Source organism: Prunus dulcis, chromosome 5 (genome assembly GCF_902201215.1).
Source record: "Prunus dulcis chromosome 5, ALMONDv2, whole genome shotgun sequence".
NCBI lineage: Eukaryota > Viridiplantae > Streptophyta > Magnoliopsida > Rosales > Rosaceae > Prunus > Prunus dulcis.
The window spans coordinates 8,822,554-8,850,502 of record NC_047654.1 but is presented as its reverse complement, the minus strand read 5'-3'; the positions used below and the strand labels follow the sequence as shown (position 1 = coordinate 8,850,502).

At 37.5% G+C, this 27,949-nt stretch overlaps 3 protein-coding genes and 1 non-coding gene across 8 annotated transcripts; 3 read left to right on the top strand and 1 right to left on the bottom strand.

The window, feature by feature from the left end:
• Positions 1–9,563: 9,563 nt before the first annotated feature.
• On the top strand, positions 9,564–12,894 carry LOC117628835 (UDP-galactose/UDP-glucose transporter 2-like). The gene is made up of 8 exons (XM_034361369.1): positions 9,564–9,765; positions 9,884–10,038; positions 10,592–10,620; positions 10,734–10,935; positions 11,044–11,286; positions 11,404–11,505; positions 11,996–12,103; positions 12,219–12,894. The coding sequence occupies exons 2-8, from the start codon at positions 9,913–9,915 to the stop codon at positions 12,462–12,464; spliced, it is 1,056 nt and encodes a 351-aa protein (XP_034217260.1). The 5' UTR covers positions 9,564–9,765; positions 9,884–9,912; the 3' UTR covers positions 12,465–12,894.
• A 1,013-nt stretch (positions 12,895–13,907) lies between these two features.
• LOC117627829 (mucin-21) lies at positions 13,908–21,120 on the top strand. Of its 3 annotated transcripts, none has more exons than XM_034360085.1 (9): positions 13,908–14,073; positions 15,121–15,272; positions 15,561–15,648; positions 15,998–16,733; positions 17,279–17,332; positions 18,268–18,365; positions 19,579–19,704; positions 20,052–20,141; positions 20,658–21,120. In XM_034360085.1, the coding sequence occupies exons 1-9, from the start codon at positions 14,017–14,019 to the stop codon at positions 20,775–20,777; spliced, it is 1,521 nt and encodes a 506-aa protein (XP_034215976.1). In that variant the 5' UTR covers positions 13,908–14,016; the 3' UTR covers positions 20,778–21,120. The 3 variants fall into 3 exon arrangements, with proteins under 3 accessions (XP_034215976.1, XP_034215977.1, XP_034215978.1); XM_034360087.1 differs by having other exon boundaries at positions 13,959–14,073; positions 15,121–15,243; XM_034360086.1 differs by lacking the exon at positions 15,561–15,648 and having other exon boundaries at positions 13,914–14,073; positions 15,121–15,243.
• Positions 21,121–21,831: 711 nt separating this feature from the next.
• On the top strand, positions 21,832–21,903 carry TRNAG-UCC. The gene has a single exon. It is a non-coding gene; the product is annotated as a tRNA-Gly (tRNA).
• A 151-nt stretch (positions 21,904–22,054) lies between these two features.
• LOC117629377 (calcium-dependent protein kinase 26) lies at positions 22,055–25,931 on the bottom strand. Of its 3 annotated transcripts, none has more exons than XM_034361939.1 (5): positions 25,811–25,931; positions 24,484–25,308; positions 24,081–24,377; positions 22,849–23,268; positions 22,055–22,627 (listed from the first exon to the last, which is right to left on the bottom strand). In XM_034361939.1, exons 2-5 carry the CDS (start codon positions 25,070–25,072, stop codon positions 22,365–22,367), a joined length of 1,569 nt encoding a protein of 522 aa, XP_034217830.1. In that variant the 5' UTR covers positions 25,073–25,308; positions 25,811–25,931; the 3' UTR covers positions 22,055–22,364. The 3 variants fall into 3 exon arrangements, with proteins under 3 accessions (XP_034217830.1, XP_034217831.1, XP_034217832.1); XM_034361940.1 differs by having other exon boundaries at positions 24,484–25,305; positions 25,811–25,926; XM_034361941.1 differs by having other exon boundaries at positions 24,484–25,322; positions 25,811–25,918.
• Between the last annotated feature and the right edge of the window lie 2,018 nt (positions 25,932–27,949).

Here is a 27,949-nt window from a genome sequence, read left to right as displayed (position 1 = left end):
GTTTTGGGAAAATTCGGGGTGGGTCCTTTCATTAATAAATCAGACTGAAATTTATTAATGCATAATACAATAGATAGTATTTCTTTCTTAATAGTGCTATAATTATTTTGGGACTGAGACCAAGTGCCGGAATGAAATCGAATGATTTGCTCAGATTGACCAGAAGTGACTCTCCATCAGTTTTTTGTTTTCTTATTGACTCAAGATTAAGTAACTGACTAAGTTATACTGTGTTTGGTGATGTCTGTTCCGGATAAATAATCTGACTAAGTTATACTGTGTTTGGTGGTGTTTCGAATAACATCAGATCAGACTATTTATATATAAAAAAATAAAAAAAAATCTTTGACAATTTTAATGGAAATTGAGATTCAAATGACACAAATTTTTTTTTTTGGTAAGATTCATATGACAAGATTTGTTTTTCAATTGTTTTTGCCAAGATTTTTTTTTCATATAACCCATTATCATAATTGTAGTATCTCATAAAAATTCCAACATACTCGCATACGTTAATAAAAACATTACCAAATAATGTATAATTCAAAGTGATCACATATTAAGGTGATAAGAGCAAAAGAGAAAGTTGTTCATAAACCAAACTACATCAAAGAGTGAATCACAACTCCCTCGCCCCAAGTAAAAGAAGAACAAATGCTTTTCTTGACAGGACCCGATCCCAATTCCACTTTGGAATTCGAGCCAAGTCCTGTGCATGTCCGACACTTGGCGAATGTCGGGCACAAATGACCTTTTTACCCTTCTCTTTTCAAATTCTTTTAAAAATTTCCCTTAGACTTCTGCCGAAAATTCGGCAGAGTCTCCCATGTATTTTGTCTAAACCCAAAATCTTCCACCTGTCAAACAAGCACATAAATCCACACCAACTGCCAGAATATTTCAAAGAAACAAGTCTCAACTCTGGTTCTCAGTTTCAACCAGATATTAGAGCATTTTCTACAAATTTACAGAACTTTAAGAAATTTACAACGGAGTCCTACATTTTGTGGTGGTGCGGAAGCTGGGAGGATGGCCCGAGGTGGATTCCTTCGTACTTATACGGCCTGGGGGCAAGAAACAGGTTTGAAAGTGTGAGTAGACAAAAATAATGTTCTTAAATCAGTTTGCAAACACAATAACCCCCAGTATAAGATAAATAGGGTTATAACTCTATAATTCATCTGAAATCACATAATAAGCATTCAATTCAATATGTATGTGCATACGTATCGATACAGAGGTAAAAATAGGCACAAATATCATAAAATTGGTGTAAAATGACTGAAAACCATAAGTATATAAAAATACTGGAAGTCCTTTAAAACTACCACCTAATTGTACCCAGTAACATCCATCAAATCCCCTGGCAGGTCTCGACAACACAAAGTCTAACCGAGCCGCAAACTGGCAGGATACAGGGGACTATGGTCAGCCTGATCCGCCGGCAGGTCTCGATGACACCAAGTCGACTCGAGCCGCTCTGGCAGGATGCAGGGGACCGCAGTCAACCTGATCCGCAATCCTGGCAGGTCTCGGGGACACAGAGTCAGCCTAGCCGCAAATCCTGGCAGGTCTCGGGACACCAAGTCTGCCAAGCCGCAAATCCTGGCACTCACGGTCCGTCTGAGTGCATTGACAGAACTGTAAACAAACTGGATGTCCGTAGACATCGGTCCGTCTGAGGGTAATCACTAAAAACAAGCGGGTACATGGTGGTTCTAATTAGAAAAATCTGCTTACTTTTCGAAATCTGATAAATCTGAGCTAAGTTACTATTTCTGTATCAAAAATCCCAAGTCTGTTGCTCAACTAAGTATTATAAAAATAAAGAGATTTCACGATGCAGTTCATGCTCAGAAAACATGTAATAACACTTATTCAAGATCAAATATGAAATTTAATTATAAAATCGTTTAGGAAAGAAAAGTCCACTCACTGGTGGTCCGAGCTAGCTGGACCTTTTGAAGGTCCCTCCTGCGGATCAATCGGACCTCTGGTGCCTGATTAACAAAGAATAATAAATTAATAAAACTGTTCAATAAAAGAATTAAATTAAACACCCTGCCCCCCGCTCCTAGAAGTGTGTGCACTCATTTTAAGTTACTCATATTCCCACATTAGCTTCTCAGACAAATAGAACGGCCTTGAAAGACCCGAAGCTTTACTAAGAGATAAACCGTCAGACCGGTCGATCCGGGACCCCGTGGGGTCCACGATTTCCGATGGCCAATCTGGGATTCTCTAAAGGTTCCTCACAAGGAAAGAACCATGTTCTGCGAATTTGGTCCGAAACGGACGGTCGGATTAGCCAAAATCGCTTTATCGCTTAAAATCCAAACCCTAGCCCCAGGATTCGCGATTTCGGAGTATCCAGGACTCCGATTCGCAATCCGTCTAATCCTACACGATCCTGGAATCATGTAGAACGACATATCTGAATTTGGGTGCGATCCAACGACTCGACGACACTGCACCCAAGGCTCGTGCAATATGGAAAATCCGTTCGGGGCTCAAACGGACTCCAAATCGAGATCCGCAAAATCCTACGCTCTCGTGATAACACGAGGATACAAAACTACACAGAGTCACTTCACTGCCCTCACCCACGCGCCGCCACATACGCGGGCAGATTGGGTGTCCAAAGCGATACCTGGTTGTCGGAGAAACTTGGAACCAAGACTTCAAACTCCTATCCTAGGTAAAACACCCCATTTGGAGTCACTTTTGTTCTTGGGCATACCCCAAAAAGTGGCCAGAAATGGCCGATCACGGCGGCCGAAATTTGGCCAATTTTCAAGTTGAAAATCGAGTGTTCTAGAGCCAAAATCGATCAAAACCCATGCGTCCATCAGTTAGAGCACGAAAAATAGCTGAGAAACCATACCTTACTCGAACGATTTGGTGGAGAATTGAGGGAGAACGAAGAGCTTGAAGTTTGGACTGAAAACCGGCGGAAAACTCCAGATTCCGGCGAGCTCCGGCCGAGGCAAGGGAGGCGATGGGTCAGGTCGTGACGGCGAGAGAGTGGCGGCGCTATTGGTACCAACGGCGGAGATCAGCTTGGCCTGTGGCGGTCGGCGTGGCGTCGAGAAGGGAGAGGGGTCGGGCGGCTGTGCGACGGGAGGATAGAGAGAGAGAGGAGAGAGAAGAGAAAAGAGATAGAACTCTTACTTTTCTCCGTTTTATCCTTCGCGGTATTTTGATCGTATTTTCTTCGTTACAACTCCGATTCGAGTCTGCTCCGTGTTTACGGACTCCTTTCGCCGTGCTCTACGCAACGGCGTAAGCGGAATCGCCAAATTCTTTCTCGATCAAAAAGCCAACTTTTTCCCTATTAAATAATGCGAGGGCAAAATCGACTTTTTAGATATTTTAGTTTGGGTTATTACATTTCTCATAGCACCATCCATTGTCAAGTGACAGGAGCCGATCCCAATTCCACTTTGAAATTCTTGCCAAGTCCTGTGCGTGTCCGACACCTGGCGAATGTCGGGCACAAATGACCTTTTTACCCTTCTCGTTACAATTACGTTTAAACTTCCCCTAGACTTCTGCCGAAAATTCGACAGAGTCTCCCCTGTAATTTGTCCAAACCCAAAATCTTCTACCTGTTAAACAATCAAATAATTTCACACCAACTGCCAGAATAAAACAATGAAGCATTCACCAGTTCAAGTTTCCCACTAAAACTAGATATCAGAGCATTTTCTAATAATTTACAAGATTTCAAGAACTTTTACAAGAAAATCCTACATTTTGTGGTGGTGCGGAAGCTGGGAGTGGCCCGTGGTGGATTCCTTCGCACTTCTACGGCCTGGGGGCGAGAAACAAGTTTGAAAGTGTGAGTGGACAAAAATAATGTTCTTGAAACAGTTTTTAAGCATAATAACCCCCATGGTAAAAATACATTGATAGGTAAAGCTAAAGTTCAACTGTATTTAAATACAAGGTATTCATCTAAATATATATATATAAATATATAGATATATATATTCGTATCACTGAACAAATATATGGAGATATAAAACATGCACGAATATCGAGAAAACTGGTATAAAATGACTGAAAGCAATGGTTGCATAAAAGTACTCAATTTCCTTTAAAACTACCACCTAAGTGTACCCCTGTAAAATTCGTCAAATCCCCTGGCAGGTCTCGACGACACACAGTCTATCCGAGCCGCAAACTGGCAGGATTCAGGGGACTATAGTCAGCCTGATCCGCTGGCAGGTCTCGATGATACCAAGTCGACTCGAGCCGCTCTGGCAGGATACAGGGGACTGTAGTCAGCCTGATCCACAATCTTGGCAGGTCTCGGGGACACGAAGTCAGCCGAGCCGCAAATCCTGGCAGGTCTCGGGACACCAAGTCTGCCGAGGGCAAATCTTGGCACTCACGGTCCAAGCGTCCCCGAAACTCGTGAGGTAATGTCAAGTGAACTGACAGGACTGTAAATAGACTGGATGTCCGTAGACATCGGTCCATCTGAGGGTAATCACCAAAACGGGTACATGGTGGTCTTAAAATAACTATTTTTAGAAAAGTCTGATCAATAACTGAAGTCTAAAACTATGCTGTTATCTCATCTGATATAAGCCTCAAACTCTGTTTTCTATAACTGTTTAGCATGTGCAAGTAAGCAGTATAGAATTATAGAAATATTAATGCACTAATCATGCTCCGAAAACATGCAATAAAACTTATTCAAGATCAAATATGAAATTCATTCATATAAACTTATTTATAAAATCATTTATATAAACTCATTTATAGAAAATCATTTATGAAAGAAAGGTCCACTCACTGCTGGTCCGAGCTAGCTGGACCTTTTGAAGGTCCTTCCTGTGGGTCGGTCGGGCCTCTGGTGCCTGATTACCCATAAAGATTAAATTAATAAAACTGCTCAATAAAAGAATTAAATTAAAAACCCTGACCCTCGGTTCCTAGAAATGCGTGCACTCAATTTCAAGTCAATCCTATGCCCACTTTAGCTTTTCAGACAATTAGAACGGCTTAAAAGATCCGAAGCTGTACTAAGCGATAAACTGTCAGACCGGCCGATCCGGAACCCCGTGGGGTCCACGATCTCCGATGGCCAATCTGGAATTCTCTAAAGGTTCCTCACAGAGAAAGACCCATGTCTTGCGAGTTTGGTCCGAAACGGACGGTCGGATTTGCCAAAATTGCGTTATCGCTTAAAATCCAAAGCCTAGCCCCAGGGTTCGCGATTTCGGAGTATCCAGGACTCCGATTCGCAATCCGTTAAATCCTACACGATCCTGAAATCATGTAGAACGACATATCTGAATTTGGGTGCGATCCAACATCTCGACGACACTGCACCCAGGGATCGCGCAATATGGAAAATCCATTCGGGGCTCAAACGGACTCCAAATCGAGATCCGCGAAATCCTACGCGCTCGTGACAACACGAGGATCACAAAACTACATAGAATCACTTCACCACCCTCACCCACGCGCTGCCACACGCGCGGACAGTTTGGGTGTCCAAAGCGATAACTGCTCGCTAGAAAAACTCAAAACCAAGACTCCAAACTCCTATCCTAGGTAAAACACCCCATTTGGAGTCACTTTTGTTCTTGGACATACCCCAAAAAGTGGCCGGAAATGGCCGATCACTGCGGCCGAATCGGCCATTTCCGGCCGATTTTCAAGTCGAAAATCGAGTGTTGTACAGCAAAAATTTATCAAAACCCAGCCAACCATCAGTTAGAGCATGAAAAATAGCTGAGAAACCATACCTTACTCGAACGATTTGGTTGAGAATTGAGGGAGAACGAGAGGAGAGAAGTTTTGCCCAACACCGGCGATTTTCTCCAGTTTCCCCCGAACTCCGGGCGGCCCAAGGGCGGGGGACGGTCAGGTCGTGACGGCGGCGGCGAGACGGAGCTATTGGTACCAACGCCGTTGATCGAGCCGGCCTGTGGTGGCCGCTGTGGCGACGGGAAGGGATGAGGGGGGCGGGCTGCGCGCGACGGGAGGAGAGAGAGAGAGAGAGAGAGAGGAGAGGGAACTGAGGAGAGAGAAGGGAGAAAGAGATAAAAATTTGACTTTTTCCAAATTACCATTTTGCCCTTCGCGGTATTTTGACCGTATTTTCTTCATTACAACTCCGATTCGAGTCTACTCCGTATCTACGGACTCGTTTCGTTGTGCTCTACGCAACGGCGTAAGTGGAATTGCCAAATTCCTTCTCAGTCAAAAAGTCAACTTTTTTCCTATTAAATAATGCGAGGGCAAAATCGTCTTTCTCCTTGAATAAATTAATACTAATTTTGAGATATTTTGTTTTGGGCTATTACATCAGGAATGTTTTTTCATCACTTGCTTTCTCCAAAATTAGCCGTAGTGCCTTAATTTGGTCCTTAATAGACAAGTCCATCTTTGTTTTTCTAATAGCAATTGACAAAGAAAAAAAAATGGTTCCTAGAATTCAGGTTCATACAATTTTAATGTTGTAATTTTGCTTTCCCAGTCGTCAGGTATGTATGTATTCAACTAAATTACCAACACTAGCACAGTTATTTGTTTTTGGACAAAAACTGGCAATACTTTGTTTAATACCAATAATCTAAATATTCCCACAACGTCGAATCACTATATCACATACAAAGAAAACATTCGATTAAAAAAAATGCCAAAAAAAAAAATTCATAACCTAATTTCCACTAAAAATTTGAAATATATAAAGCATATTGGAGAGAGTATGAAAAAGAGAAAGAGTGAGAGATGGATACCTGGAGAAGAGTGAAGAAAATAACCTGTGAAGAAGATAGTAGAGAACAACCCTAGGGAGAAGAAGATGAAAAGAGCGTATGATTTTTTTCGTAGAACGCGTGTTCTTTTTCCCTAGCCGTATAATTAAGCGTGTATTATCTAAACCGGGGTGTGTTGGTTGTATTAGTTAGTCAGGTAAGGAGAGTATTAAAAGCCCAACCTGTATAAAATAGTCAGGTAATTAAATAATACAAGTTGACACCAAACACCTGACATAGACTATTTACTCATATCCAGAGTCTAATATGGTGTACCAAACGAGCGCATAGTCACTTGTTTGTTATTGAGTCCAAATATTATTCAATTGCTAACCCCATCGCCATTGCTAAATCACATTCTCCACCCAATAGTCATTTCATTCCCCCAGCACCATTCAAGAATCTCAAATACTACAGAGATATCCTCCATGAGACCCATTCTATCACCATTAAACCAATTAAAGATAGAGAAAACCCTCATATTATCCTCTATCATTCACTTTACATTCACCAAATCATCAATGAAAATGAATGGAGTAGTCATCCCTATGATCTTAAAGTTCTCCAATCAGAACTCCAATACAGTTATTATGATTATATCGAAGCATGGTATTCTATCTTGTTTCACCAAACAGTTGATTTCAGTCACTCCTGGTTCTTAAACTTTGACAGCAAATTCAAGAGTCCTTTTCCTTACTAGTTCAATCATTGGTGGGAAAAACATGGTCCAGTCATTGATTTATTTCCACCTCCTATGCAAGAATTAGTCAATTATTTTACCAATAAAAATAAGTTCAAAGAATCTAAGCTATTCTTCCCCAACCTTCTCCATTTCGTTGCCAAATATAAAGTCCCTTGGATTCTCAAATGGTCCTATCAGGTTAATTGGGAAACCAGAGTCTTATCTCGCCAGTTTTCAATCAAATGGTGGGATAAATTTAAACTTGAACGAATTGCAGATTATGTTTATGCTGATTTTCCTCCAGTCAGGAATCCGCATCCTGAGAACAAGAGTTCCCCTGCCACATCACATTCTTCTCTCCCAATCGAGGAAATGTCTAAGTCCGAATTACAAGATCTTGCTCACCAACTAAAGCTTCAAGCCTCACAGATGAATGATGATGCAGACTCTGATGCCTCTCCTGTGTCACAAACATCTACTAGTCAGCCCAAGCCAGCCAGTCAACAAGCTCCAGTCCCAAAAATGCGGTGGAGTGATTATCCTGATGAGCAAGACCCCTATGATTTTGGTCCCTTCAATCTAGGGGATGATTAAAGCAATTAAAGATAGAATTAAAGCTGCCTTGCATCATGAGCCCTGAAGAAAAGTATCCGAACCCATGCTTTCATCAGTCTGAAAGTTGTGTTCTTTTTGAAATTCCCCATATATATATATATATATATATATATATATAGAGGATAGGCTAAGCAAACTTATTTAATTTTTTGTTAGGCAACATGGGAAAAAGATATAACTACCTTTTATTTATTATTATTTTTCTATAACACACAATAGGACATATACAAATATATTTTTATAACTAGTTTATACACCCATTACTGTTAGGTTAACACAATGGGGCTGATTAGAGATGAAACTTATCATATATAAATATGTCCCTCAAATAAAATTATTTGAAAGATTCCTCGATAGAAGGGGACAACTCCATATGAATCAAAGCATGCATGAGTCTTCCTTCTACTAAGTGGAGATACATCTACCACTCAATCGAAAGAAAGTTGATAGAAAAACTAATATCGTGTAAGTTTATTTTCTCTGTTCAAATGCAGCTTTATGGAACAGAAAGAAAAATGTTTTGTAAGTTTGTTTCTTTATTTGATATGATAATAATCCACTGTGCTCAATGCAATGAACATTTTGTTTGTGATTGCCCATGATAATCTGCCATGTGTTGCAATTAAAAGAAAAATTCTCTTATAAGAGTCACTTAAAGACTTAATTATGTGTTGATAGAAGATGTCAAATGGCTGCTTTTCGTTGTTTCATGCTCCCAACATGTCGATGGAGAACTCGATCCTGCAACAAAGTTGCTCCCTCTATTGCCCATTTTGTTTTATATTGTATGAATTTTTTAGTTTGGGTTGGATTCTCTTCTTTCTAATGAAGTAATTTCTTTGATGAACGTAGTTTTGTTTTCCTAAAGCCCTTGGATGTCCCCTCTACCTTGATTGATAATGTGATATTGTGTTTTAGCTGAAAAAATAAAATTGGTTAAATAGCTAATTAGTGTAAACACATTACTAAAATTAATAACCTTGGTGAAAACTCAATAAAGTTACGAACCATTAAGGTGAGATTTCATCTTTAAAAACTTAAAGTACTATTAGCGGTGAATCATCCAGCTTGTATCGAGCCACACAATCTTATTGAATTTTATTCACCAAATAATACGCAATTTTTTTTTTTTTATGCTCGCTCAAAACCATGTTTAACAAGATATAGTGATGTACAAGATATTAACAAATAAAGTGATTTATTGAACACATATTTTTCAATGACTGAACACATATCTGTCACCTTTTTTGTTTAGGTAAAGTGACAAGAAAATTAACCCCCATTTAGTCATTGGTCTTTTTTACTCCAGCTCTCATCTTAACCGTCAGGTTAATTTTACAAGTTGACCCACCAATGCCACCTCTGTTAAATTAATAAGAAACCAGTGACCAAAAACCAAACCAAATCCAACCCAACTTCTCCGGAAGAAATTTAATTGCTGGTAAACTCAAAAGTCTATAAAATCTTCCAATTATACCGTGATTGGTGGTGTGAATCAAAAGGCTGCTCCAACCCCATTAATACCTTCTTGCTTTCAAAGCCTCTGGAGCTTCATTGCCAGGTGGCTACCTTCCCTATTAAAGAGACAGAGAGAAGAGAAAGGAGAGAGAGTTAAAACACCATTAAAAAAAACTCTCTCTCTCTTTCTTAGAAAAAGGGTTTAATTCTGCCTCTGATACTTTTCTTCTTCGTGTAAGAAACCGACCCTTTTCATAAAAAGTTGTGTTTTGCAGTAAAGAACAGCATGCAAAGCTGAAAGCTCTTGTTTTTGGTTTTGATCAGTGTCTGAACTTTGTTGGGTTTTGATTAGATTGTGGGGTGGTGTTGATTTTCGACAAGATGAAGAACCAGGATCAAGCTAGGTTCCTGTTTGGGATTTCACTTTCTGATAGGCCCAGGTGGCAACAGTTCCTCATTTGCTCTTCTGGGTTCTTCTTTGGTTACCTCGTTAATGGCATTTGCGAGGTTTGTTTTAACTTCATTTGATCATTTTTGTTTGTTTTGAGATTAATTAATTCTTTCTATTGTTAAAGTTTGTGGTTGTTCTTGGCTAGACTCTAAACATTCTTCTATCTGCTTTATTTCTTTTTAAGTTTCTTTTTGTTAAAGTTTGTGATTGTTTAGGAGATCCTGGGAAAGAAAGTTAATTAGAATTTACAATCTTAGACGTCATGTTTGTATATTCTTTTTAAATGGTTCTACAGTGGTTTTTTATCTTTAGAAATATTAAGGCGAAAGAAAAATCTTCATTGACTTTTCTCTGTCATAGACTTTTCTGTGCTACCAAACTCAGAGTTTGGTAGAATGTTTGGTAAATACTAAATACGAACCTTCATTGCCATTTCCTGGTTATGGCTCTCAAGTGTCTTTTTCCTGTTCTCTGTTGGATGGTCTTAAATTCCTTGTCCTGCTTTTAGAAAGAATTAATAGTAATACTCATGGATTTTCTTTCTTTCCAACTTGAAAAGCAGCCTTTATCTTTCTTATATATTAATTTACATGTTTACCTTAATCTCAGGAATACGTGTATAATCGTCTCCAATTCAGGTTAGTGGCCTTGCTCAATCTTATATCCCAATCTGTTTGGTGCTTCTTTCTTCTATTGTTTCATCTGTCTCTGGTCTTATGTATACTTAACTTTATCTTTTCCAATTTTGCAGCTATGGATGGTACTTCACCTTTGTACAAGGTTTTGTGTATATCGCTCTCATATACCTTCAAGGTTTCACCACCAAGCAAATTGTGAACCCATGGAAGACATATGTGAAGCTCTCGGCCGTTCTTATGGGTTCTCAAGGATTGACCAAGGGATCGTTGGCTTGGCTCAATTATCCTGCACAGATAATGTTCAAATCAACAAAGGTAAACTGTCAATAAATCTACATGATCTGCTTTGCGAGCCTTTTTAATTTTTTGCAAAGTCAATTAGGCCTCCCTAATTTATGACATACTGTGATTGTGAAAATTCAGGTACTGCCTGTGATGTTGATGGGTGCGTTTGTTCCTGGATTGAGAAGGAGATACCCAATTCATGAATACATCTCAGCAATGTTTCTAGTAATTGGTTTGATCCTTTTCACCTTAGCAGATGCACAGACATCTCCCAATTTTAGCATAGTTGGTGTGATAATGATATCGGGTTCTCTAGTCATGGATGCCTTTTTGGGTAACCTGCAAGAAGCAATCTTTACCGTAAATCCGGATACCTCACAGGTGATCTTCAGTTCCTGTTAAGTCATTTCATGGTTCGTTAAATGCGTATAGAATTTTGGATAAAACTGTTACCTTTTTGTCTTTATAATTTTCTGTTATACTTTTTGCTTTCCACAGACAGAGATGTTGTTCTGCTCAACAGTTGTTGGTTTGCCATTTCTACTTCCACCCATGATTCTTACAGGAGAACTGTTTAAGGCCTGGAATTCTTGTTATGAGGTAAGGGATGTCTAATCCTCACTTTGATTTCACGAAGAGTAGTATTGTAGTCAAGTCATTAATGGCGTGCCCATCATAAATATGGAATTCATCATGGAGATCCATGATTTGATAGTTGACGAATCTCAGATTAATTCTCCAACATTGACCATACATATATATGGGGAGTATCAAATGGGATATCCCTCATTTGCATTCAGGTTTTCTTGAACTAAAGTTTTACTTTGAGATGATGGACGGGTAATTCGATTTGATCCAAGGCGAAAATTGTTAAGAAATATGGATCAATCACAATTGTACCACAATATATAAGTGGTTTTCCTATGATAGAAAATCCACACATGAACTTCACATGGTGGTTAAGTAGAGAATAATATTAGTTTTGCATCTGGAATGCCAATACTCTTTATGCTGTCCAATTTTAATGCTAATCTTTGTTGCACTATATCTAGTTTCTTATGTTTATTATGCTTCTGTCAATGTTTTGCAGCATCCTTATGTGTACGGCGTGTTAGTGTTTGAAGCGATGGCCACATATGTTGGCCAAGTATCTGTCCTATCTCTCATTGCCCTTTTTGGAGCTGCCACCACTGCCATGGTAATTTTCTCCTCCTAAGCTTCTTCAAGTCTAAATTTCTATTATGGTAATTTTCAGCTGCAGCTAAGTTCATGATTTCAATATTTCAAATGCCCTTCATATATGTGTTATGCAGATTACAACTGCTAGAAAGGCAGTCACATTGTTGCTGTCGTATATGATATTCACAAAGCCCTTGACAGACCAGCATGGAACAGGCCTGCTGCTTATAGCCATGGGGATCATGATGAAGATGTTGCCAGAACACAAAGGCCCTGGCAGAAGTGCTGTTGCCAAACCTGGAAGATCTTTGAAAGCAGGGAAGAGTCCGGTGCCGAACGAAAAAAGATCAGAAGTTGAAGAGGAAAGGTCTTTGGTGTGAACATGAAGGCTGCCGTTTTCTTTGTTCTTGTTCTTCACTTTTTAAGTTGTTTTTTGGAAAAATAGTTCCACGCATACTCGAAGATACAAGAAAGGTAACAACTTAACAAGAGAAAGTGAGGGGAATGTTGGCTAGTTTAGTCATCAAGGGAGAAAAATTATGACAATTGTGCTGGGGACAACTAGAATGGATTGGAATTAGTTTCTTCCAAAACATAATGAGCTGAAGCCACAGTAGTGGTAGAAAATATACCTTGCATTTTTCTGTTTTGGGTGAGGAAACTAATGTCCAGGAATACCATTCTAGAAGTCGTGTAAATTTTGTGGTGAAAATGGTTTCACCAGTTCAAAGCATCTCAGAAATTGAATCAAATTTTCATAAGATATTGTTGCTTATGATTTTGTGTTACTAAATGATTTCAATTTTCTTTCTCTAGAGCACAGCAATGGGTGGTGTGTGCGCAAATTCTTTATTTTTAGACACCCAAAGTTAAATAAGCTATAGTGTGGTACATACTCCAATGGTTCATTTGATTCTAATTTAATGGCATAGAATGACAAGAAAAAAAATATCGAGGGATCTATCAATGTCATGAAGTGTTTCATATCGTGATGAATATTTTACCTCTTAATATCAAAAGTCTCGCAAATGCTGTATTTAAAAATAAAAATAAAATCATTTTGTTGTGTGATATTTAGTACAATTTCTATCATGCCAGGCAATAATGATATATATTTGTTACGAGGTCGATATCTAATTGTGATTCATTTCTATTATTAATTTTATTCATGGTATAAAGTATGTTTGTAAATATCTTATAAAAAAAAAGATAAAAAAAAGTAGCACATCATTAAAGAAGTTTAAAGAGCTACATTTTAGCATTGCCACACCACCCATTTCCAATGCAATCACATACTCAAATTCTAATATTTAGGTCCAAAATAATAAGTTATATTCATACCTCCTTCCCGTAGTCTATCTATATTATAATATGTGTACATATTATACTATGTAATCATATTACTGTAGTATTCTATAATTTTTTTGTTCACATAAAAGTTAAACTTATATTTTGACCTAGATTTAGGAATTTAAGGGTGACCGATTTATCAAAGTTAATATGTTTATTATTCAATTCAATTCAATTCAATTCAATTCAATAACGATGTTTTTAAAGCACAAAATGCCTAAAATAGTGAAATTACAATTGAATTCGAGTTGCTTACAAAAAGGACAGCAGCCGTTATAAAAAAGACAGCAGACTGATGGGAGAGTTCCCAATCGAAACAAAGACCCACGTGAAATGCTATAGTGGGAACACAATCCAAAGGTCCCAATTAAAAGTTCGTTCCCCACCTGATCCAAAGGCTCTAACCAGCTTTCCTTTTCTTTTTTTTTTTTCCTTCTTTAAAATATTTTTATTGAAGAAACAAAAAAATAGAAGGAAAAGGTTTTTTTTTTTCCTCGTTTTGCTTGCAGAGTCTAGTCTGAGACAAAAGCAGAAATTTTTTGAAGAACCCTATTTCGCTTTTGAACTTGGAAAGCCCGAATCATGATGACGAAAGGGACGAAACGTTTCGCCGTATCGGACTCCAATCCTGACTCGGCGGTGAGTTGCACTTTTCCTTTCAAAATTTTCACCTTTTGTTGTTTTCGTGTTCGTTTTTATTAAAAGGTTCTGAAAACCCTAATTGCGAGTTTCTATTTTGCGTATTGAAGCATATTGGAGGCCATGTGTATTTGGGTTTTTCTTTTTGTGTCAATAAATTTCAAAGGTTTTAAATTTTAAGCTACTAAAGTAGAGCAGTTTCTGTGGAATTAGCTTATAGTGCTTATAGTGTTTGCATTATAGTTTAAGTTATGGGATTTTTATCAGTTTTTCAGATTGCCTTAAGATATTATTTGTTAAATATTTTCACTTTTGGTCAATTCCTGAACTGACCAAAGGATTTTGGGGCTACAAAAAGTGACAAAGCAAGAATAGTAAATTAAAACTAAGCAGTATCAGGACAGTAAAGCAGATTAAATTTCTCACTTGATTTAGGATTTTATTTATCTATTTAGTTGGTGTATAATAGTTTTATGTTAAGTTTTTGGGGTTGCATATTCTGCCTCCAGTACCCCTTCGGGCTTTTAGCTTTGAATAGAATTCGATAATCAGTGACCATTCAGGACTCAGAACCAGGAGGTTAGGGGGTGCTTGCAGTATTTAGCTAACCTATATGAGAGACTTGCCTTGCTGGAATTTTAATAGAACCTAGCGGTCTTTAGGTCATTACCATCCAATTTCGACCGTGCTGCCTTCATTTTGTCTCAAAGTAAGCATGAAGACAGTAAGCTGAATCGAACAAAGAAAAAAAGAAAACGATGTGGGAGACATGGAGACTTCAGAAAGACAACTGTGCTTCCATTCTGTTTGTTGAGGCTTGGAGAGGGGAATAAGGATGGCATGTTATGGTAGAACTAGAAGGACCAGGGAGCAGATTTTATTGATGTCAGGCTTATTGGCTTTGACTTGGAGTAATATTAAAGTTTCCCCTTTCGATAGGAAAATATTTAGAATCTGTATTTATTGGAAGTGGATAAGTTAGGCTTTCTGTTGGAATATCAGTTGTTGCGTTGGTGTTTATTATATTTCTCTTTCAACAATATGCAGTTCCGGAATAAAAGGATAATGGCAGGATCCTTATGTGATGCTAATAGGGCAGAGCCTTCTCAAGAGCAGTCGATAGATACACCTGTATTGAATGCACATCGGGCTGCGTCATCACGGCAGCATGTGAGAGCTCTCAACACCCAATTTGCAAGGTCCACCTTATTTCTGTTTCTACAACTATGCTTTCATCATGTAGTATGTAGTTATGTTAAAATTTCTTGTTATGGTTCCAACTAAATTCTTTTCTTTTTGTTGACACTGTTCTTCTTTATCAAATATGACGTATGCATTTCCCTAGCTCAATGTGACTTGATATGCGTTGTTCTATATTGAAGTTTTTACAATTTTTAAATGTCCTATTTGTTCTTGGAAATTATTTCTGCTAGTCAGATACATGGTCCTCAGTTGTCTTATGTTTTTAAATGCCTCATTTTGTACAGTTGGGTACAATCACAACTAAAAAATCATCCTGATGAACTTTGGGAAGATGGTCTCCGAGACTACCTAACTCATGCTTCAAACATTATGGTATTTCCTTAGAACTTTATATCTGTTGGAAGGTTATGTATCCAGTCTAGGTGCTTATACCTTCTTAGCAAGCATATGATGTTTTGAACAGAGTTGTTTAACAGAAGCCATTTGGACCATATTTGATAATTGCTTGTTCAAGACCTCTATTTCCCTCCTAATTTTTTCCTTTGGCATGGTGGGTGGTGTTGGCAAAGGTTTTCACCTGCATGTCCCTTTTTTCCTCTTGTACTACCATCAGTTCCCTTCCCCCTCTCCTGTTCTGAAGAAAAAAGGCTATCTTCAAGTAAATGTATGTCGAAGTTAGTTTTGTCCACTTATTTTTTGTGTATTCACCCTCTCATTTCAGGAAAAATTCAGTGACGTTGTTAACTGGCTTAAAGTAAATGCTGCAAAAGGAGAAAATTTGGCCGGGGCTCCAACTGCTGAAAAGAAAATGGTGCCCGAGTCCACGAATAAGGATAAATATTTTCAGCCAAAACCCCTGTTCGCACCAGTTGGTACAACTGCTAACTTTGCAAGTTCTGGATTATACTCCGACAACCAAAGCTCTGCAGGAGTCTTCTCCAACAACCACTGCTCCACAGGAGAATACCCTTTCCGCCAAAGGTCTGAAGGAGTATCTTCCAACAGTCAAAGCTCTTCGGGAGTATTCAGCAGCCAGAGCTCACCAGCTTTATGGAGTTCTGGAGTGTTCTCCAACAGCCAAAGTTCTACTGGAGTCTTCTCCAACAACCACAGCTCTACAGGTGAACTAGCTACTGGCCAAAGTTCTGCAGGAGTATCTTCCAACAGCCAAAGCTCTTCAGGAGTACTCAGCAGCCAGATCTCCCCAGTCTTCTCCGGTGTTCAGAGCTCCGGAATATTTTCCAACACCCAAAGCTCCGGAGTATTTTCCAATAGTCAAAGTTCTGCGGCATTCTCCAAAACTCCCAGTTTTGGGTTATTCTCAAACAGTCAAAGCTCTGGATTGTCCTCCAATAGTCAAAGTTCTGCGACATTCTCCAGCACTCCCAGTTTTGGATTATTTTCCAACAGTCAAAGCTCTGGGTTGTCCTCCAACAGTCAGCCCCCTTCCTTGTTTGGTAGGTGTTGTTTTATTGACATGTTTCATTTAGGGTGCTAATTGTCTCAATTTTTTTAGTAGTAGATCCAATTATAAATTGAGATTATGTGCTAAAATAATGTTTCAGTGCTAAAAAAGTATGTGGATTTATAGCGGAAAACCAAATCAAGGAGTTCAAATTGCAGTTGAATTATTTTTATGCATAGAAATAACACAGTATAAGTAATATAGGTTATGCCTGCCTGGAGAAAACGCTGAAATTTTTCAGTATTTTCCGGAGTTTTATGATAAACTTGTGGATTCCAAAGCCTAATAAATTTAGAAATTTTATGTCTTCAGTTGAAAATGGTTGCAAGTAGCTTGATATCATTGAATTCATTACTTGATTTCTGCCTGTCATTGATTTGTTGCTAGTATTATGAACATATTGCATCTTAATTTAAAGGTTAAGGAAAAACTGACACCCTTGAATATTTACCAGCCGTCCTTTTTTTGAGTAGAGTAGTGTTACTTCTGTGAGTTCGATGTGTATTTGACTTCTGTTTTTTGGTCATTTGATACCAGGAATTCAAAGTTCGGTTCCCACAAAGCATGATGCTTCAGATGAAGCAGATGTTGGTGAGACAATAAAGTTTTTGCTCTTTTATCTTTTAATGCTTTTATTTTCTGTTATTATTATTTTTCCCTCAAATTGCTCTTCATATATGATTGATTCCACTACATATTTTATTTAATATGCTTTAAGTATCCAAATGTAGTTATTTTCTTGATGAACAAGTTCTCAACTTGTTATATAGAAACATTTCTCTGAGTGAAGCTTTTAAGCCTCCAATGTTTGGTTTGTATTTGGTTTGCTAGAACTATTTGTGATTACTGAATGCCACCTCATTTTTTGTTCCTTTTTATCCAGGGCTCAGCATTTTAATCAGTTGTTAATTTGTCAATTAATTTTGTAACCTTGAAGGGCAGCAACATAAGATGAAACAAAATATGTTTTAATTTGATGCACCTGTGATTTGAAGCTTGGAGACCGGTCAGTCAATGTCTTGGTTGGACGCATTGAGCCCTCCAACACTGACATGCTTCGTGGGCACCCAATTAGAAAAGGAATAGCCACCTCATTTAGTAAACCTGAGACAATCATATTTTTTTCTTGGTTTTAAAGACTATCAACAGACAAAGGAAACTTCGTTGACTTGCAATGTCAGGAGTTTACATATCATGTTCAAATGCTTGTGTCTGCTCTGTTGGATTTTTGTTGACAGTATGAAGAAGCTTTTCATGACTATGGTGGATGTCTTTAGACAGAGTTGCGTGACTTTTAGTTTTCTCCTAGTGGGTCTAAGTTGAGAGACGTGATTGTATTTGTGCCTTCATGTCAGGTTCATGGTCCAAGCTTGTGGACATATAGGGTTTGCATTGTACTACACCCGCCACATTTATAGCTGTTAAAGTTTAATGGTGAAGATTACCTTCACTGATAATTGTAGGAATTATCTGGATATGGTCTTCTTGATTCTGTGTAAGTATTGAATGTTCTTGTTCTGGTTCAGAAAATGACTTGGAGCAACCTAGCAGCCCATCTGTGAAAAAGTCTGAAGAAAAGGGTGTTGTCCTGGTCCATGAAGTCAAGTGCAAACTTTATGTGAAGGTGTGGATATGAAATTTTGTATTGTTCTCTATTCATTAAGATAACATTCATCTATTTATTCATGCTTTCCCCCAGTATGTGTGATAAGAATTATCTTAACTATTTTGTATGATGGGACTAATTAAACATCTTACTTTGAGTGATTTCCAAATATTGGTATTGAATTTTTTTTTTTTTTTTCTTGTATCTAACATTTAGTCTTTATTTTGTTCAAAGTTTATAATAATGTGTGCTGGTATCATTCCATTGATACTTCTTTCGGATTTTCCAAGTATGAGGTATATATGAAGGTGTTATCATTTAAGACATCCATATGTGCAGAATATGGCCTTTAAACAATACGCATTGGTAGACTTACACATTTGCATTGCAGCATCAGGACTAAGTTATGCATTTCGTATTTGCTATCCCTATTTTTGGGTGAAATATCTCATCCTTAATTTTTTGGCCGCTATAATAATTTAAACTGTTGAGTTGCAATTAGCAATGCTAAATTTGTGCCTTATGGCATCAGTATTCTACTGTGTTCCCCACAAAAGAAAAAGGAATAAGGACGTAGCTTATTTTCCAAAATGAAGTTCTACCTGTCGCTGTGAAATAAAAAGGAGGAACAGTTGTAGCCTTTAGAAAATGAATCTGTCTTCATGTATTGAAGGCTATGTTGCCTGGGTCAACAACTATGATGCTCCTCCTGTCAGGCTAATATGCATCATGATGATTGATTAAAGTTACATAGCAACCCTAGAACGTTTTGTAAGTTTTTGTATATGGTACTGTGTTAGGAATTTTAGTATGCACTCATGTGAAGTTAATAAAATAATTATGCATGTCACTTGTTTCTCTTGCAAGCTTAACTGGCTGTATTTGTGGTCTGAGATACTTCCATCTTTTAGAAATTTTTGTGATGCTATTTATATCTATTTCACCTCTGCATGTTCAATGTTTTGGCTATCTTCTTGATTGCCGCAACACATTTTTTCTAAAATCTGGCATTCTGAAATTGTATGTGCCAAGCACCATTTGTAACTTCACATTTCCACTGATGATACCTTTGATGGGGTTTTTTGTTCAATGTTTTGGCTATCTTCTTGATTGCCACAACACATTTTTTCTAAAATCTGGCATATCTGAAATTGTATGTGCCAAGCACCGTTTGTAACTTCACATTTCCGCTGACTTTTTTCAATACCCTTTTTCTTCTGAATTTGTCCAGTCAAGTGATCCAGCAGATAAAGATGTCTGGAAAGATAAAGGCACAGGGCAGCTATCTATTAAATGCAAAGAGGGTGTCAGCAAGGGTTCAAAAGAATCAAAACCAACAATCATTGTTCGAAATGATGTATGTTTCCTTGTACACATATATGGTTTCAAATATTAAAATGCAGTTTGACACTTTAACATCTGTTCTTTTAGTTCTATTCTGTGCTTTAGGAAGTGAGTGTGGTGTTTAGTTAGTAGATTTTCTTTGATCTGAGAAAGCAAGGAAAATCTTCATTTCTATATCTTTCTTTCCCGTTCCTTGCTTGAACACATGTAAATAGTATACCTTTTTTCTATTTCTCTTGTCCCCTTTTCATTGTTTGTAGTATGGCATATTATTTATCTAATGGCGTCATGATGAACTCCTTGCAATTAGAAGTTCATCTTCAACTGAAGTTTCATGTTGTATACTATTTACGATGGCAGGTGGGGAAAGTGCAGCTTAATGCTTTGTTATATTCAGGCATCAAGACGAATCTACAGAAGAATTCCATTGTTGCAATATTCCATACTACGGTAATACAATGCTCATATTTGGATATTCAATTAGAATGTTTGGTCAATTTAACTGTACAAAGAAAAAAAGTAAGACAGGGTTCTGGATTAAACATCTGGCTCTCAAAAAACGCCATTATAAGCTGTTTGGCTGCAAAAAGGAAAAAAGGGGGGTAGTTATTGGGAGTTATTTTTTATTGCTTTTCTTTGGGATTCCGGGGTGGTTAGTTGATCCGTTGATTAGGTTTAATCCTTGTAGATCTGAGAGAAATAGGGAAATTTGAAATAATTATTTTTGTGTATCACAGTGTTATGTTTTTTATTTGTTTTGGGAAGAAAAAAAAAAAACCAGTGTATGTGTCTGATTAAAGAATTTTAGAGAATTGAATTCTTTTTAACATGCTTATATGTAAAATAAATCTTTAAAAACAAAAAGATATCATCACGTCTCGATCAGTAGTGGGGCTTAACCGACTTATGCACAACTTGTAATTCATGTAATGCAACAATGATTGCAATTTCTCTTGGCTTCTGTAGGGCGAAGGTGATGGAAATGATGGTAGTGCTGTGGCGCGTACCTTCTTGATTAGGTTGAAAACAGAGGAGGATAGAAACAAACTGGCCACAGCAATCCAAGAATATGCCCCTGCATCCTGAAAGCGAGTTGCAGTACCATACCCCGTGAGCTACAACAATGTAATAGTGTACTACTAGAAAGGATTCAAAAAAACAAATTCATTGTTATTTTTGAATTTTGCTAGGGCAGCTTTGTTAGCTGGCTCTTTTCTTGAGGCTCCGAATCGAGCGGAGGGTCGTTTTTTATGTTAGTCTCAATAAAGTTAGTGTGTATCTTTAAGGGGATCCCAATCTTGTACCATAAGAGAAGAATGATAGTGCTTATGTGTTGCTGCAAAGCTGTACTTTACGCTCTTTATCCCATTACCTATCAATTGCTGTATGACTATATGTGCAATTACTGGGCCAACTTTTTGTCCTTGAATGCCTCCTCCATACTTGTTATGCATGTTGTGGGTTTTAAGTCCGTGTGCAACGTCGGTGCTCTTCTTTTCTGCAAACTGTTTTTTTGACTTGCCAACTGCGCGTATATCCCACAGTATTTAGAGAGAAGGAAGCAAAGGAGTTCCTAGTAGGGCTCGTTTGGTGCCTAATATTAGATTCGACAATTCCCTATGTTTAAAGTAAGTTGAAGGAAGAAATGAACTTTTTTGACCAAGTTGAAGGTAGAAATGGATTACTCATGAAAAAAACTTGGATCCGGATAACACCACCTTATAACTTGTCACTCTTAATCCCACCAAAATGATTTGACCAAAAAAAAAATTCCACCAAAATTGAAAATCATTTACCTCTACCTTCATTTCTTCCTTCAACATACTTTAGATTAAGTGACTTATCCAATCCAATTCTAGACACCAAACGAGCCCAATATGTACATCAACAACAAGAAGACACACTTGAACTTGAACCCATCATCTCCTTTGAAGCTAATACTGTGTTTGGTTTGTCATAAAACTGAAGAAAAATAAATACAGGAAAATTGTAACTTTTTTGTTGTTTGTTTAACTAATTTTCTTAAGGTTTGGGCAAGGTATTTTACCTTTAAGCGTTGGAAAATCTCAGAGCTTGTTTGGGCTGTTGAAGTTTAAGCCGTGTCAGTTATATAACAAACGGGGGATTCCACTACCGTATTGCGTTTGTAGTCCAACGGTTAGGATAATTGCCTTCCAAGCAATAGACCCGGGTTCGACTCCCGGCAGACGCATATTTTTTTAATTTTTTGCTTGATTTGTTAACGAGCACAGCATAAATTAATTATCAAGATCTCTTTTTTTTCTCCTTTCTTAATTGTGTTTTAACTAAACCAAATGGTATGTACTTAGACTGAAATTTAAATATAAATATTCTTGAATTACTAATCAGAAGCCATTTTACTTTTTTTTTTTTCTTTCTTTTTCTTTCTATGGTCTGTCACATACATTTTAATGTTCTACACAACATTTAGAAAATCAATTACTTTAAAAATTAGAAAAGCATCGTCACCCTATCTTTTGCACAACAAAATTAACGCGAGGCCTCTATACATTCACCAGAGAGTTCAGCTCTTCAGATTGATGATCAAACATACCTTCACGAATTTGTGTATGTCCCATTTTACATTAGGCGTATCAGTATGTTATAAATTATGTGCCCCTCCTGGCTGTTCTAGACGCTTGAACCGTTCTTCTAGCAGACAAGTGACAATCTAAGAGATGGGACTGTGGGAATTTGCGTGCATGATGCCCAACGGATGACTGATTCGGTCATAACGAGATTTAGCTGATCAAGCTCACCATGTCCAATTGTGTGGTTCCTCTTACTGTGGATCCCAGAAACCCTAGACGACCCATTTGTTCCACCTCTCCGGAATTCTTTGCGCTCTATTTCTTCACCGTCATGCTTAACAGGCGAGCAATCTGACAGCACTAACAGCTTCTCTGCATTTGACTCTGCATATTTAAAAGAAAGAAACCAATGAAGGATTTTAAGGAAAGCTATATATCAGTTTCCTGAAACAAGGGAGCTAAATATATAATGCAGATTTTTGAATAAGTACTGCATTAAGACCACAATGAGACATGCCAAAAGCTATAAACATTAATCGATTATTTTGCTATTATAGCCAGCCTCCTTGAATAAACAAATGAGCCAGGAAAAAGGAAATGTTTACCTCCATAACTTGCATCCAACATGGACATATTGGTTGTAAATCCCAATGATATATCTCCTTTCGCTACTGAAGAACTTGGACTGAAGAAGGTAAAGCTTGGCATTGAAGGAACTGGTGAAGAAAACTCAGCTGCACTTGGTTCATAGCAGCTGCTGAAAGAAAAGCCTCCAGATGCAGGGCAAAGACTACTATTGCCTACTAGGAAAGTAGAGAAAGATGATTTGCATGTGAATGCAGGTGATTGCCACAGTTCCACATCACCAGCTGTGGGTGACCCATCACTGAAGCTAAAGTCCTGATTCCTATCAATAAATGGGGTAGAGAAAGAACCTCCACCCACTTCCAGTTGTCTGCAAACTTGGTTGTCCTGCTTGTACGTCTCTTTACTCGCACATGCACAACTTTGCAACCATGGATGAGCTGCATTACCAAACACTATTAAGAACAGAACTTGGAATACAGGTCTAGAATCAATATTAGAGCAATGTGAAGGCGTGGATGATGACTTTTCATGGACAGTTTCTAGAGGATTAAATTCTTGTGTTGGATTAATCAAACTGAAAAATAAACTGCTTAAATGCACTGTCAACTCAAGATTGATGAATTTGTAAATTTAATAACTTGCAGGAAAGTTGATTAATAATAATATCAATGATAAGCACTAGAGTCCAAAGCACATAATTGTGTCGCTACTGTCCAAAAATTCAATTTCAAATTATAAGGCAAATTTTATTTAATCATATCCTAAACCACAAGTTTAGCTTCTGAATACAGAGAAATGATATGGAGTCTTTTACGGTGCGTTTGGATGTGTGGAGTTTAAGAGTATTAAGGAATGTTTAAAAGATGAAATTTAAAATATGAGATTCAAAGTTCTAGATTCATAAACTTTCTTGTTTCGGAAACCTATTAGGCATCGTAATGGAATTTCAATACAGAATCTAAAGTTTATCTTTAAAACCTTTCATTATTGTGGGATTTTGGAAATGACACATTCTCAGGTAGAATTTCAAGTTGGAATTCATGAGCCACAAATTCCAAGTTTATTTCCACATAGAATTTATTAATGTCTATGTTTATGAACCCAAACAAGGAAATTAGCACATGTCATTTCATAAATTCTGATTTTTATCAAAATTCCAAGTTTATTTTCCTCATCCAAACACACCATAAGTGATTATTACAGATACAGGGTACAGACTATAAAATTTAACAATGACACAGTGACGTACCTAAAACCTGTGCAGCTGTGAGCCTCCTGGAAGGATCGACGCAAAGCATTTCAGCAATCAATTCCTTGGCGGACACAGATATATGACCCCAAGGATCCGGAGGGAACCATAGATCTGCAGCCCTTACAGCATCAAATATTCTTGACTTAGTCTTACCCCAGAAAGGAGGTATCCCACTAAGAAGAATGTACAAAATAACTCCAGCACTCCATACATCAGCAGACTGGTCATAACCTCCTGTAAGCACCTCAGGAGCTATGTAAAATGGACTTCCAACAGTCCCATGCAATTTCTTCCCTGTTGATACAAAACATCCAGGTGGATAAAAATGATATAGATATGTAAGTCTAGTAGAAAGACCTAAATATAAAAATGTAAGAAGATGAGATTAAAAAAAATTCACCAGGTTTGATGTAGGTTGCAAGACCAAAGTCTGCCAACTTAATTGGTGAGGATGAAGAAGTTGTAGCCAAGAGAATGTTTTCCGGTTTCAAATCTCTATGAACAACGCCATTCTCATGGCAATACTTAACAACTTGCATCAGATGTCTAAAAAGAACCTGAGCATCAGTTTCTGAGAATCTTCCCTGCTTCTCAAGGCGGTGAAAAAGCTCCCCTCCAGCACATAACTCCATCAATAAATGCACATAATTTTCCTCCTCATAAACTGCCTTGAGATTTACAACATTCGGATGCCTAGACAACCTAGACAATATTTCAATCTCAAGCTTGATGCTGCGTGCATCATCATGTGTGACCAATTTATCTTTGGCAATAGATTTGCAAGCTAAAACCTCACCAGTAAACTTATCTGAGCATGCCCTAATGATACCAAACTGTCCCCATCCTAATTGCTCACCCAGAATATACCGGTCTTTCAAATCTGCCACTTGGGATGCTTCCAGAATTGTGTCAAAAAGGCTTGCCACTCTGTAAGAATTGCAGAATTGGTTTGAAGGCTGGCTAGTATCACTGTTGTTGGCTGTGTCCATAACCCAATAGTATCCTTAACTCTCAATATCACAATTCAGCATAGTAATTAGCCTGGTTATTAGAACAAAGTTCAGACCATTTGCAAAAGGGTCCTCTGGAAAAAACCCATGCTCAAAATCTACATCCAAAAGAAGCTTCCCACGTCATATAGTCATATACGCATGATGCACGATATGGTTTCAGATCATAAGCTCTTTACTTCGCACAAACCGCAACTTTCGACATTTATCACCTACTGCATAACATAAACTGATCAAATTTCAGATAAATTTCTGAAATCCCATTTGGTTCTGGGCATTAATCCCACATGAAGTTTCTTTCTGTTGGGTGTTAAGCATCAATGCTATTGAAACAAGTCCATCTCTCAAATTTGACAAACAAATCCAGAAATGAATTTACAGTTCAAACAGGCATAGGCTCATCCACCACCTTATATGTTTTCTAACCCAAAGTCAAAATACCTTAACCATTCAAAACGAAGCAAATATATATTGACCAGTAAAATTGAAAGCCCAAGAAAAAAGATACGAAAGAAAAGCAAAACCGCATGTATAAGCATAAATCCCATAACCCAAAGATTCAAAATTTTACATAACTACAACAAACCCACCAAAACAACCATGCAAGCTCAAGCTCAAGCTTTTCTGAAACACTAATAAAGAAAGAAAACACATGAAAGAACTCACATTTTGCAGCAACTGAGAGAGAGAGAGAGAGAGAGAGAGAGAGAGAGTTACCTGGTTGAAGAGCCATTGTAGAACTGCCCGTTACAGCAAAAGCCTCCAAAGTCCAAACCAGTTTCTCGGCTTCTCACTTGTTTCAAAAGTTCACCTTTTTCTGTGTAACCGGAAACCGGGAAAACCTGTTTTGATTTCGGTAAAGTAAAATAGTATGCAAAATCCCTTTTTTAAAAGCAAACAGTCGCATCTACGCTAAGCTCCCACAATAATTAGCAAAATAAAGTTTACACCTTTCACCACAGGCAGCTGACACGTGTCCCTGAATTCCAATTTGGTCCCTTCCAGGACATATTATAATTACCTATATGTCCCTACACAGCGCAAACACTATCATGTGCCAATTGATAAGCTCTCACGCATTTGCCCTATAATTTAGTGGAGACAGCATTTACCCTACATGCATTTGCCCTATATTTTAATGCAAGGAAGCTTCTCTGAATAATTTGATACTTTTTTTTAAAATTATTTTATATAAGTTTGATTGTGAAATTGGAATATTTTAGTGGGAGAGGAGGCATAATGGGCAATAGGGTTGGATTTGAAGGTATCAGATGGACCAGCTGGGGGGACCCACAAGTGATCTAATGGCCAGATGGAAATGATCTTGTCAATATAACATGGAGCATTTGGTGACAGTGAGACCAAACCACATAACATACATCATTTGATTATGGCCAAGTGGGTTTGGTAGGTAGGGTATGTGTGAGTCTAGCAAATCTAAGTTTCAGGTCCCATATTATTTAGGGGAATTTATGTTGGTAGATAAGGAAGGGAAGAATGAAGAATCTAAGCTGTGAATTAGCTGTCTAGCCACGAGTACATGGGCTTTGCCTTAAACGGAACTTTTCATATTATGAATATTTTTATAAGGTTTTTTATTTGGATAAAGATAGGTCGTTTACGACTAATAGTCGTTGATTGAAATGAATATATGTCTATGTAAATTGTTAATTACTATTGTGGATGATAATTGTGTTTCACAAAACCGGTTAGTGCTCGTAGCTTTTTTATATTCGAAATGGATAATAATACCATCACAACAAAGTAAAAAAGAAAAGAGTTGACGAAGGCCAATGTGTTTTTAAAAAATTTAGACTTCAAAACAGCCTCACTTTGAATAGGTTTGGAACTTGGAATTTCAAAAGTGAAGAAAATGCATCTAGAATATCAAAATTATTAGCGTGAGGGAAACTCTGTATGAATGTTTTCCAAAGAATTCTCTTGCCGTCAAGTAAATGTTTTGGAAAATGAAAGGAAAGGAAAAAGTTGAAAAGTGAAATAGAAGTTGTAAGAGCTAGGAAAGATTTCTTCAAATTTGTAATAAGATTATGCATAAATACCTTCAACTGCCTTAGCAATAATTTCTTAAAAGGAAAATCGTAATTAAAAGGATGTTGTATGTGTGTGTGGGGTACATATAACACAATACTTGGGTTGGAATGTTAAGTGTTTGACATAAAAATAGTTTTCTTTTCTTTAACTCGTGATTGAAGGTAAGAAGAGTCGAACTATTACCATGAATATTCTACTTTTGGAGCTTGACCCGACATCAAACTATAAAAATTTGGTCTTGTGTATACGAAAATCTTTGTCAAGATTTGAGGATTGAAATATATGCTATTTTTTCACATTTGCATACGCCAAAACACCGAGTCAATCTTGACATCAACAGCAAAAAGAAAAAAGCAAAAAAACATTGAAATCAATCTCTCCCGTCCCGTGTCTCTGTGGAGGAATCGTTTAGTGTCTATGTGAACAACCTTTTCTGCCGAAGTTAAGAGCTCGAGAAACCTACCACTATAATTAGTCATATAAAATGGCCAAAGTATGTCAAAGTGAACTATCAAAGAAAATAAAACTATATAAAATTGATATAAACAAATATAAATTCGGAGTCAATGCTATTCAAGGTAATTTAATTTGACATAAAGTCGACTGCAATTTTTTTTATTTCTTAACGAAGTTTGGTCACATCAAAAAGGCAAGCTCCAAATTATAATGCGGGGAGGGGCATTATTACATGTTATTAAGTTATTTTTTATTCTTCTTAGATTTCCTTTATTTTTTATAGTTATATATTGATTCATTCCTAATACTAGTGATATAGATAAATTCGACATCATTTAATTTTTATAA

Bases quoted from the DNA above. Each gene is read 5' to 3' on its own strand.
- LOC117627829 (XM_034360085.1), top strand. From the start codon at position 14,017: ATGATGACGAAAGGGACGAAACGTTTCGCCGTATCGGACTCCAATCCT. The intron at 14,074-15,120 runs GTGAGTTGCACT...AACAATATGCAG, and splicing joins ACTCCAATCCTGACTCGGCG to TTCCGGAATAAAAGGATAAT. The intron at 18,366-19,578 runs GTGTGGATATGA...GAATTTGTCCAG, and splicing joins AGTGCAAACTTTATGTGAAG to TCAAGTGATCCAGCAGATAA.
- LOC117628835 (XM_034361369.1), top strand. From the start codon at position 9,913: ATGAAGAACCAGGATCAAGCTAGGTTCCTGTTTGGGATTTCACTTTCT. The intron at 10,039-10,591 runs GTTTGTTTTAAC...CCTTAATCTCAG, and splicing joins TCGTTAATGGCATTTGCGAG to GAATACGTGTATAATCGTCT. The intron at 10,621-10,733 runs GTTAGTGGCCTT...CCAATTTTGCAG, and splicing joins TATAATCGTCTCCAATTCAG to CTATGGATGGTACTTCACCT.
- LOC117629377 (XM_034361939.1), bottom strand. From the start codon at position 25,072: ATGGACACAGCCAACAACAGTGATACTAGCCAGCCTTCAAACCAATTC. The intron at 24,378-24,483 runs GTGAATTTTTTT...TTGTATCAACAG, and splicing joins TGCAACCTACATCAAACCTG to GGAAGAAATTGCATGGGACT. The intron at 23,269-24,080 runs GTACGTCACTGT...TTGGTAATGCAG, and splicing joins CACAGCTGCACAGGTTTTAG to CTCATCCATGGTTGCAAAGT.